This window comes from Diabrotica undecimpunctata, chromosome 3 (genome assembly GCF_040954645.1).
Source record: "Diabrotica undecimpunctata isolate CICGRU chromosome 3, icDiaUnde3, whole genome shotgun sequence".
Lineage (NCBI taxonomy): Eukaryota > Metazoa > Arthropoda > Insecta > Coleoptera > Chrysomelidae > Diabrotica > Diabrotica undecimpunctata.
In genome coordinates this window covers 17509642-17521936 of record NC_092805.1, presented here as the reverse complement: position 1 = coordinate 17521936, position 12295 = coordinate 17509642, and the positions used below count along the sequence as shown (strand labels likewise).

The window sequence follows — 12295 nt, the reverse complement described above, 5'->3', positions numbered from 1 at the left end:
AAATTACGAGTAAAAATTGTGTTATCAATAAAAGAAAAAAAAAAACCGCAGAAAACAAAAATATCTCTCTCTGATGATGAGTGGTCCAAATCCTTGTTCCTTGTAGACTGTATTATCTCCTCTCAACCGCTCCCTATGTAATCAGCAATCTTACAACAGATTGTTGCAAGTATATCGTCCTTAATGATCTCCTTCAAAAGTAAAAATCATCCAAATTATGATAGCCTTTCTCCTCTCGATAAACTGAATCTCTCGTTGGCCCGAGTGAAAAATGACTCTTGGAATATCTTCTCTTTACGATAAACTGAATCTCTCGTTGGCCTGAACAGTGACTCTTGGAATATAAGTAGGAAAATATGACTTACAATATTTTGCTGCTTCAGCTTCTGTCAGATACACTAACTCCACAAAAACTCACTAACATTCAACACTACTGCTTGCTACTTCTTTGGAACCACCAGAGAACAATCACCGTTCCTCTTACAGACTTGGAAAATCAACTCTCTATCTCTTTTCTCTCTCCTCAATCTCGCTAAACTTTTTCCTACATACTTATCCCACCTTTTTCAATCTCCGCCAATCACAACTCGTCACAATTCCCCCATTTTTTCATTTCGATAACAAACAAATTTTTACCTATAGGTACTTATAAATTTCCTAAAACTTATTTACAAATAATATTTTTCTATAATTCTTAAAAACTAACAAAAACCACTTTCTATAATCCCTTCTATTGTCTTTAATCACTGCATTAATGTATTTTGAAAAACCCCGTTCAATTGTCTGTGGCTTTCACTTAAACTTATGCGGGTCACTCAAGTATAACAAAGAAATAATTTATGCAAAGCTTACACTATGTTTAGTACAGGAAATCCAAGGATTTAATAACTTTCCTTCTCCGAAATGTTTGTTGGATATTATCCTACTTATCTGAATTATTTTAATGTTTTTGAACTTTGAAATATTTTTAAACAAACCAATATTTTTCTCGATTTTACATATCATAACAATATATATATATATATATATATATATATATATATATATATATATATATATATATATATATAATATTGTATATATATAATATTATATATAATATAATATGTATTAATATTATTATTTATGTGATATGTTTTGTATTATTTAAAATTAAACGTTTATAATTATTTTAGGTTTTTGTATTTCAAAATAATCACTGTTTTACCGAGAACTGTCAATTTTGAAATCCGTTAGTGTCACGTCTAACTGGCAAATCCTTTACGTGTTTGGTTCATACGCTGGTGGTTGTGAGTTCGAATCCCAATTATGAATTTCCTTTTTTATTTTTGAAATATTTTAAAACCTCACGTTAATCTTATTAAATATATGTAATATACGCAAAAAACATAAATTTTAAAATAAAATGAAAATTTACAACATAATACGAGTTGTTGGTTTTTTATTTTTATCTTCGTAAAGTAAGTTATATTGGCAGTTTTAAATACTTATGAATTTTACATTTTAATTTATATTGTATTATTATATTGAATTATGTTGCAGTGTATTTATTGTATTGTAATTTTTATATTAATAGCAAAATAAACAATGAATTTTACTACAGAGTATGTGTAAAATTTTTTTTGCATTCAACTCCTTTTATACATATATAAAAATTAAAATATATATTTTCATTAAAATATTGATACAATCCTTCATTTACTATACTCCTATTACAGGTCAAATGTTTATATACAGCAAACGATGCACCATATACCTATATAACTAATTCTTTTTCTCTTTCTGCTCTCTCTTACCTATAGCATTACATATGTAATGATTGTGCAGATTGACTTCTATATAAATTTTTAACGGCGAACGCGTGTATAGAAGTATAACCTACCGGCAGTACCACTGGACTGCCAAAACCCGTTTTTTTTGTCTCAGCATTTTCTTTTTATGTTCTTAACATTTTTGAAATTTGAAATCCTCATAACATATATATATATATATATATATATATATATATATATATATATATATATATATATATAACAATATTAAAGATTCTATCCTACATAAGTCTTATTTCCAGCATACCATTTCTATTTTAAAATAGTGTATGTGATATATAAACGAGAAGCTAAATAATAGCCTCTTATATTCCGCTACTGGTTTACGGAAGGGTAAGTCTAGAATAAGAAAGAGGCATTGGAAATTCCAGAGAATCCTAGAAATATGCATGACAAGATTCAGCTCTGAATTTCCACCAGATGTCTCCATTATTTCCATTATTTAGTGGAAGAAAACGCAGTAACTGCCATCTCGAATATCCCGAAGTTTTCGTAGTTATGTAGGGTTACGACAAATGTGGTGTACGCAAGTTATTTCATATTTATGTCAATCGCTAGGGGCAAATTTGTTTATGAATTTGAATATGCATTTACCAAATACAGCAAAAACCTATTTTTTATCCATAACACAAGCGATCGACTACTTGTCTCACTTGGAATTTGATCGTGGACCCACATTGTACCTAAAACAGAGCTATAAAACTTTAAAGGAATTAACTTTTTTATGGAAATTTCTCAGATTAACAAACGATACGAGTTTTAATTTTGTCTGGTATAATTATAATACACTTGGCATTTGTGGATCTGAGAAAGGCGTATGACTCTGTACCAAGGTCAGAACTATGGGAGGCAATGTACAAATTAGAAATACAGACGGAACTCATAGAAGCTACAAAAGCTCTGTATAAAGAAAATAAAGTGTCCATTAAAATGGGAACAAGAATCATAGGAGACTTCACCACAACAAAAGGGCTCCTGCAGGGTTGTTCCACATCTCCAACCCTATTCAAAATATACTTAGAGAAAGCCTTGACTACATGGAAAAGAAAATGCGAAGGCATGGGAGTACCGGTACGGAACGAATACCTATATACGTTAAGTTTTGCAGACGATCAAGTAGTGATTGCACAAGACCAAGACGACCTCAGCTACATGATGAAGAAACTACAAGAAGAATATACCAAGGCTGGCCTAGATATAAACCTCGCGAAAACGGAGTACCTATCTACAAGTGAAGAAGACATAGAAGATCTACAGATTGATGACAACGTAACAATCAAAGGAAAGGATAAATTCAAATACCTGGGGTTCATAATCACGAAAAAGGCAACAACAGAGGAAGAAATTACACAAAGATTAGGACAAACAAGAACAGAAATCCGACAACTTAACTCAGTATGGTGGGATAGACACCTAAATATGAAGACAAAAACGCAGATTTATAAAACATTAGTGCGAAGTATTATGACATATGGGGCCGAAAATTGGATCATAAACAAGAAAAACAGCAGTAAGATAATAGCAACAGAGATGGAATGCCTGCGAAGATGCTGCAGAGTAACAAGAATGGATAGGAGAAGTAATGACGAAATAAAGCAAAAAACATCAATAGAAACAGACATACTAACATATATAGAACAAAAAAGACTAAAGTGGTATGGACATGTAAGAAGAGCTAGCGACAGCAGATGGATAAAAAGAATAACCGAATGGAGCCCCATAGGAAGGAGGAAAAGAGGACGACCCCGAAAATCCTGGAGGAACGAAGTAGACGACGCCATGAGTAAGAGAGGACTAAACGATGGAGAATGGAACAACAGAGAGAGATGGAAACGGTTGAGCGAGGGAAGGCAGTGAATACTGTAGAATCCCTAAATATATATATATATAATTATAATTAACAACATGTCCTAAAATTCCAGTCCTGTACTATTTTGGAGTTAACATAAATATATCAAAAACGCAAGCATGTATATTTAGATCTTGAAAGACAACATACATAAAATATTAAATGTAATAATCAAAGAAAGAATACCTACCAAACGGGGTCTTAACAGAAGAAAAATCTCATTGCTAAGGAACCTGCGGAAATGGTTTAAAACAAATACTACGAAGTTTCTCCGCGCCTCGCCGCTATCAGCCAAGATTGAATTGGTATTAAAGCTGTTAGTGCAGCCTGTTTATTCTCTCCTCGAACAGTTCGGTTGAATAGTCTCTCAACAGAAAACTTATATGTAGTTCTCCATCGGTGGCCCACTGGATTAGTCAATCGTGATAATTAGTCACTTTTTCACTTTTGTCTCTACGCAAACGTTTGGATTTGGAAAGTTGTTCCGATTTAACAGCTCACTACTACGTTTTTTGTTCAAAGATGATGATATTAAATCATTTTTGGTCAAAATATATTAACCCAGTTTACCCGTCCATAAGCAGAAATTTCTTCGGCATATTTTGTCTCGGTTATCGTTGAGGATTAGTTCTATTAAAATCCCCATTCGAGCAGTTCCGTAACTTGGAGCAAGAAATCTTTAGAAAATGAAGTTGCAGGTTTGTCATTTTTTGTAATTTTCTAGTTGTGACTTTTCGTGATAGATGTCACAACATTTCTTGTCACATGGAATTTAATTTACAATTTTTATTCTTTATTACCTTGTCTTCTTTAATTTCGATAAGTTTATTACTGTACATTATAAGTTTTCGTTTTTTGATATGTTATCAAAATAATTTGGTACCTTCATGGCCAAAAAATAGAAGAAAAAAATTAGTAGAAAGGAAGACACGTAAGAAACTTTAACCTTTGACCCAGCGGACAACACATTATTGACACTAAACATCACAATAGCACGAGTCAGCGTCACAGTACGGAGGGAAGAGGGAGTCAAAGCGTGACTGTTCTTTGAGAAAAAGACGCTCGTAAGTCTAGCGTAAATGCATATTATTTAGAACATCAATGTCGGAAATGCTAAAATATATCGATATATCTCCCCCATCAATAGGTGAATATTCCTTACATTACTAATTAAATACTTATCAACGACATTATTTCGAAAATAAGTAGTAATAATTTTTCCAAAGCATATAACAAAATAAGAAGAAAAATTCTCTGGTGACTGTTGTTTAGTATTGTGGGATTTACGGAGATACCACTTTCTCTAAAAAAACTAAGGACATAGAATTCGGTCACGGCAGTAAACACATCTAGTTTAGTGAAAGGTATATGAAAGTCCGATTTCTTGTGAGCAACATGAAATTTACTGCCTTGGATTTTTCTGCATGCTCTTACGGACAGCGGCGATGTTCGAGTATTAGCTGATTGTGTAATGATCCAGTGGACTATACTGCAAATATCTTTAGAACATTGATTGTTATATTTTCCAAATTCAAGTCATATGTTTTATCTTTGCTTTTACAAATCATGTCTTTCAATACGATTCAACGCTGTGGTCGCTATTTTTTTTATGGAAGTCGCCGAAGAAGCGGTAATACCAACACTACATTCTAACTGTGGCTTCTACTATAGTATACAATTTCTCGGAACTACTACAGACCTGCTAGCTGACAAAGGCAAGCCGAGCTCCCTACCAATATAGATAGATCTTTTATTTAGCTTTGGTATACTTAGGACTCTTGTATCAAGGAAGCAATTAATGCTAAAGTAATTTGTGCCGAAGCTAACTTAATGTGCTAAAGGTTCGCCTGTAGGACCACGATTGGAGTCATTAAGACTTATCGAGGGTAGAAGCAGGATGAAAATTCTAAACCTATCTTAAGATGTCCCGAAAATTTCAATATTGAAATCGATTGGGACCATCCGACAGATCCCTGGGTAGATTCGAATTCTGTAAATAGCGCAGATACTTGCAGAGGAAGATCATTAATGACCGCAAAAAGTTATGATCGTTGATGCATTGTCTTTGATAATAACTGCCACAGTTGCAGATGAAACGTCATGAAGAAACAGTGTCAGACCACCATCTATATATCACGAAATCAACGTACTATTTTAAAGGTACGGCCTTCATGTTCTGCAGGTTGATTTCTGCAGTTATGTTTGCTTCGTAATTAGATTCAAACCCCCATTATTTATTTTAAATTAATGTTCCTTGTATATAAAGTTTTTTAGAAATACATTAGTTTATCCATATTGATTTAACAAATTTTTTAAATCTTCATTACATAAAATTAGATTAAAATACGTAAAAGATTTAAATTTATCAAACTACGTATATACAAACTTTTGTCGTAACCCTTTTGACACATAAACTTTACATCTATTTCAACTTTAGTAAACGTCGTACCAGATTTGCTTTAAGGCTCTAATCCCCGAGATCTTGTAGGAAGTAATGGTGTTAGATATCGAGAAGTCGATAAATCTATTGAACGGTATTAGAAAGGCTTCAAAGCAGTTTTTATAGTTTAAGGAATTTTATTAATTTAATATAAAAAATTTATTAAAATATGAATCAGTTTGCTGAAGTAGATACTAACCGATATTTTAATCACTATTTTGATAATTTTTGAAGCAGTTAATCATTAATTAATTACTATTCTTTCAGAAATAAGTCCGTCATTTTATTAAGAACTTTTTTTTTAAATTATCTTTTTTTTTAGGTGATATTCGAAATTGATCATTAACATAGCTAATTGAATTTTGTATCACATGTTTAAAACAGTTGATTGGTGTGTAATTAAACCAATGTCTTTAATGCCACAGCCTCTTTCGTGACCTCTTTTTTATTCCCGCACTTATTTTCACAATCATTCCTTTTGATGATATTTCGCAGAAGTTAATTTTTATCTTTCGTAATATGTCTAATACAGTAAGGTCTTGTTTTATGCGGTGTATACGTTCCACAGAAAAGCACATATAAAAAATTGCATAAAAAAAGACATTACTTGCCTTGAAAAAGTAGGGATACGTCCCGTAGCCTTCTAAAATTACATAAAACGAATACAAAAACAAATAATTTTCAGAAATTAAAAGAAATAGGCTTCATGACAAATTACTTCGAATATCTAAAAGAAATTCATGCAAAAGCTTAAAAAAACTTTCATCATCATAATCAGTGGCATTACAGATCGTTATAAGCCAAAGCCTTCTTCAAAACAATCTTCCATTCGCCCCTGTCTCTGGCAACTCTTCTCCATGCTTTTACTCCGATGGATTTTAGATCATCCTCTATGTTATCTTGATACCTAAGTTTTGGTCTTCCTCTGGCTCGTCTTTCCACTGGTCCTCTTCGGTCGAAAATTTTTCTGATCGTTGCATCTTCATCTCGCCTAATTACATGTCCTATCCATCGAAGGCGTGCTAATTTAATACATTTTACAACGTCAGGTTCCCCAAAACTTCTATATAACTCAAAGTTGTAGCGCCTACGCCACAAACCCTGTTCTTGGATTCCTCCATATATTTTCCTTAGAATTTTTCTCTCGAAACGTTTAAGCAATTCTTGGTCGTTCTGTGTAAGTGACCACGTTTCTGACCCGTATGTTAACACTGGCCTTATTAGTGTTTTATATATGGTAACTTTAATTTTTGTGGGTAGTTTTGGGGCCATCTGTTTCCTCAAGTCATAATAGCACTTATTGGTAAGCACTATTCTTCTTTTAATTTCTTCGCTGACATTGTTGTCTTTGGTCAGCAGCGAGCCCAGGTAGACAATGGTGTCCACACCTTCCAGTTCCAGATCATTAATTAATAGTCTAGGTATCTGGTTGCCTGATCTAGTACAATATATATACTTGGTTTTCTGTGCGTTTATTTTTAATCCCATTCTCAGTGCAGACGCCCTTAGTGATCGAAATGCTTCGATCAGAGATTCTGTGGACCTAGCAATAATGTCTATGTCATCTGCATATTCGAACACTTTACATACAGATTTATTAAAGATGATGCCATTCGTATTAATATGGCACTCTCGAATTACTTTTTCTAGTGCGAGGTTAAATAAGAGACACGACAGTCCATCTCCCTGTCTCAGTCCATTTTTACAATGGAAGGGTCTTGAAAAGTCGTTTTGGATTCTGACTAAACTCTCTACGCCTGTGAGTGTAAATTCCGTTAGTTTTACAAGATGAAGCGGCTTTTGAAATCGCATCATAGCCTGTAGAAGTTTTTGTCTGTTGACTGAGTCGTATGCGGCTTTGAAATCCACGAATATGTGATGGGTGTCGACTCCGAACTCAAGCGTTCTCTCAAGAATCTGCCTAACTGTAAATATTTGATCCGTTGTTGATTTATTGGATCGGAAACCACACTGGTAGTTCCCAACTATTTGTTCAGCATAGGGGATCAATCTTCTGTACAATACGTTGGACAATATTTTATATGCCACGTTAAGTATGGTGATGCCTCTATAATTATCACACACCATCATATCTCTCTTTTTGTGAAGAGGGTGCATTACACCTAATTTCCAGTCCGCGGGCGTTTCCTTCCGTTGCCAGATTTTGGTTACTAATTTATGCATGCGTTTAAAAAGGGCGTCATCACCATTTTTAAAGAATTCGACAAAAAGATTGTCCAAACCGGGAGCTTTGTTATTTTTCAGTTTTAAATTGGCTTCTCTAATTTCTTCTTCGGTGGAGGGCGGCTCTTGAGCGTTTTCATCCATTTCAGGCAAAGTAATTTCTATTTGGTCTTCTTAAAAAAACTTTTCTCCATATTTCTATTCGTTTTTGTGACCATTTAAATTTATTTATATCGTGTCGATAAATAAGAAAACGGGGGAGCCGGTTTATTTTACGAGTATTGTTGTTGAAAGTAAACTAATTATTTATGAACTTGTCTGCAGGCGGATGTTTTATAAAGTTGTCTCGTTCTAAAACGTATTTAAAATAGTTTAATTCTTCAATACTCTTCCAGTTTAAATCACAATATTTTTTATCAATTTTCTAACATCAACTGCTTCTTCTTGTTTTACTATTATACTAAAACAATTTTTAATTAAAGGTGATTACTTGGCAACATCGCACTTAAAGCGACGAAATCATATTCCTCTTATCAACGTTTGCAGGGACGTACCGAAATAATATTTTAATTATTTATTTAAAACACAGTAAAATTCTATTGTTATTATATTATAGAGAACCTAACACAGTACTTAAAAAACAGAAACCTTTGCAAAATACTTATTTTTTTTATTATACTAAACAATCTGAAATTTTAATATACGATCTCGTTATTACACTTCATTCTCTATTTATAGAATTACTGTGCTGTAAACGGTATATTTGTTTATTTTTTAAACTTGATTTGAAAGTTTCCTTGTGTTTATTTGTTTTATATTCCATATAAATTAAAATAAAGTAAGCTAAACTATTATCATGTGAATGCGTGTATATAGTAGTGCATTTTTTAGTAAATTTTCGAAATATGAAAGGAAAATGGCACTAACTACTAAAGAGTTAATAGCTTTGTTAGAAGAATACAGATTGTGAAAATGCTGATTCACTTAATGTGGTTTATTATTTGTGAAGAAGGAATAAAATCGGATATTGCAGGTACATATGAAGTACAAGTGATTGGTAATTTTGACGATTCTGATTATAATATTCGGATATTCCTCTGAACCGCAGATAAAACGTCCAAAGAAAAAACCAGACAAAAATAGTAAATCCAAATTTGTCTCAAGTTGGGTAACAACAGATACTCCTTCGTACTCAGTAGTTAAGTCAACATCAGTCTGATTGATATTTATACAATGTATAAATACAAGCCAACCATGGAGACAAGTCATTTATTGAAGTTTTTTCACTCTTTTTTGATAAACGGGTAATTGAGAGCATTCTATATTTTACAAATATTTATGAGTTGCAGAATTTTGAAATGAATGACATAGATTTAAAAAATTTATTGGCATATGTATATTATCTGGTTCACACTCTGCTTCAAGTTGATATGTATTGGTCGAAGGATGAGGATAAAGAAGTGCACATTATAAGAGAAAGCATGAGCCGATTTTTTAAATTTGCTTTACCAGATGAAACCAGATTCGACAATATTGGCCACATTACAAAAAGACACGATAGTGCAAGAATGTCGGATGTACACATTCAACTATTTTTTCTTTCATGAGGAAAAAAATCTTTTTGATTGTAAATAAGGCTTAATTTATGTGTTTTTAATCTAATCTAATACATGTTTTGTCAAATTTCTCTTTATTTATTGTATCGGCCGTTAATAGGTTAATGTTATAAAAAGAATAAACTTACCTCAAATTTACTTGACCTACCTTAAAAACTATTTTAAAGTTAATAATAAAGTCAATTTAATAAATATATTCCCAAAAAATTGAACACACCATGCATATGCACATATAGAATGCGGAACGAATAAACTATTTCTCTCATTCCTATTCTTTTCAAGGACGTAAGTATATAGACCAGCGAAATGTTGATAAGTTTGTTGTTGATGTTGTTGTTTCAAACTATTTAACGAACTTGTCCAACTATACGCACGTGAATAGCACCAATTTATATTGTTACGGGAGCAAATTTTATGGAACTATCTTACTTTCACTTATCTACATTGGCGAAGCATACACAATAAAAATGACCACGGTAACAATTTTCTTTTGATATTTAACATTGTTGCCGTAAGCTCTCAGTTCAATTTGTAGATGAGTCACCTTTAATTGAAAATTGTCCTAGTATATATATATATATATATATATATATATATATATATATATATATATATATATATATATATATATATATAAAGTAAAATACGATGAAGAAGAAGGATATTAAAAAGGTGGTCTTTTCCTATGGTTTTAAATATAATGGAATCTATTTATTTTTGATAGAGCATAATATGTCAGAATGTGAAGTAGTATTTTTGTCAACCATGATTTCTACAAGGTATATAAATCGTACATTTAAATTTCAATAGTTATTTTCGAAAGTACTTTCGGATTTGGCTTTAAATTAAATATTTCACTAAAAATTTTATTGAAATTATTATTTGAATGAAAATATTAATTATTTCAAAATCAACTACAATTAATGCAAGATTTCGTTCCTTCTATTTTCTTAGTTCTCTAAATGGCAATGTGGTGAATATTGAGTAATTCATTTCCTCTTTTACACGGATTCCTGTATATAATAGAAATTTTGTTCATTATCTGTATATTGTAAGAAAAAATCTACCTTATGTATCGCGAAATCCCCGGCCAAAGTATTTCACGACCATTCGATTCCGTTTTTAACAAGTTCACTGTACGTCTACAGCAAAACTGTAAATCTATTTTAACTCGTTACTTTTGATTTATATTTCCAGGACGTACGATCGTAAAACATTGTATCTAACATATTTGATGTTCGCTTAGAGATTGGCTATTTATAATGTAACACAATTTTACAACGTACTCACTTCAAGGCCGTAGAATCCGCCAACTTTAATTCCAAAGTGAGGCTGTCCCCGGAGGTGAGAAAGCTTTCGGCCAACGTGCACGGTCTGGGGAATCTGGTCGCGTTCCCCAAGAGAGAGTGGTCGCAACTCCTCGGCACGTGCTCTCTGCAATAGCGGGCCAGCAAGGTGACGTTCTTTTTGTTGCTGCTGCTTCCGGTGGACGATGATTGGGAACCGCTGCTCGTCTGTCGGCCCTTCGATCTTTCTTTGCCACTGCTGCTGCAAAAGAGGAAAATTGGCGTGGATTAAAAAGTGTTAAAATGTATAAAATATCAAAAATTATGGGTAATTAGATTAAGTTAATTTTTTAGACATAATATTTAACTCTAAAGCGGTACGAAGCTCGCTTTATAGAAATAAAAATAGTTTAATGTTATTACAATGACAGTTAAAACTAAATGCAATTATTTTATAGTAGATGTAAATTAATTCATCCACACTATTTCTAATGACACTAATTTCGTTAAAATCGGTTGATCCAAACCAAAGTTATAGGTATTTATCCACAAATACTTTCTCACTCTCCTCCACCCTTTATTTGAAAAAATAAAAAATCGGTTGCCTGTAAAGTCGGTTTTACGGGCGAAGATTTTACGTGACAACGTCTTTTTCTCGGTAGAATATTTATTGATATGAATATTTATTGATATGAATATTATTAAATTGCACAATAGGAACAAGGAATTGAATGAAAATAAGAATTGCACAAATTTTAACTATAGAAATATATTTTGTTTACTAAAACATTGTACATGTAAACTTAAACTTAACTAATTTCTATTTGAGTGATTTTGTTGAGGATAGGACGATGATAGGAGAAATATGAAATGAAAGGAAGTGTTTCTACTGTAATGTGTCTTGAACGCCAAGAACGCTCGAGAAAGACAGAGACACAAGCACGGAAGCACGCACCGATTCAACGCGCCTAATTCTCTAGTGCTGCGCGCGCAGCGGACCGATCATGTTTAAGTGGGAGAGAGACGCAAGGCATTCGCCGGTCCGGCGGGCCTCTCTCTCGTTCGGTGACTCACTGTAACAGACGTGA

General features: G+C 32.7%; 1 protein-coding gene across 1 annotated transcript in view; it reads right to left on the bottom strand.

The window, feature by feature from the left end:
- The window catches only part of LOC140436490 (uncharacterized), a 246691-nt gene that overhangs the window by 70739 nt on the left and 163657 nt on the right, over positions 1–12295 (bottom strand). Inside the window, exon 7 of the mRNA XM_072525350.1 lies at positions 11212–11469. Coding sequence (XP_072381451.1) covers positions 11212–11469 — 258 coding nt within the window. The remainder of the gene's footprint in view (positions 1–11211; positions 11470–12295) is intronic.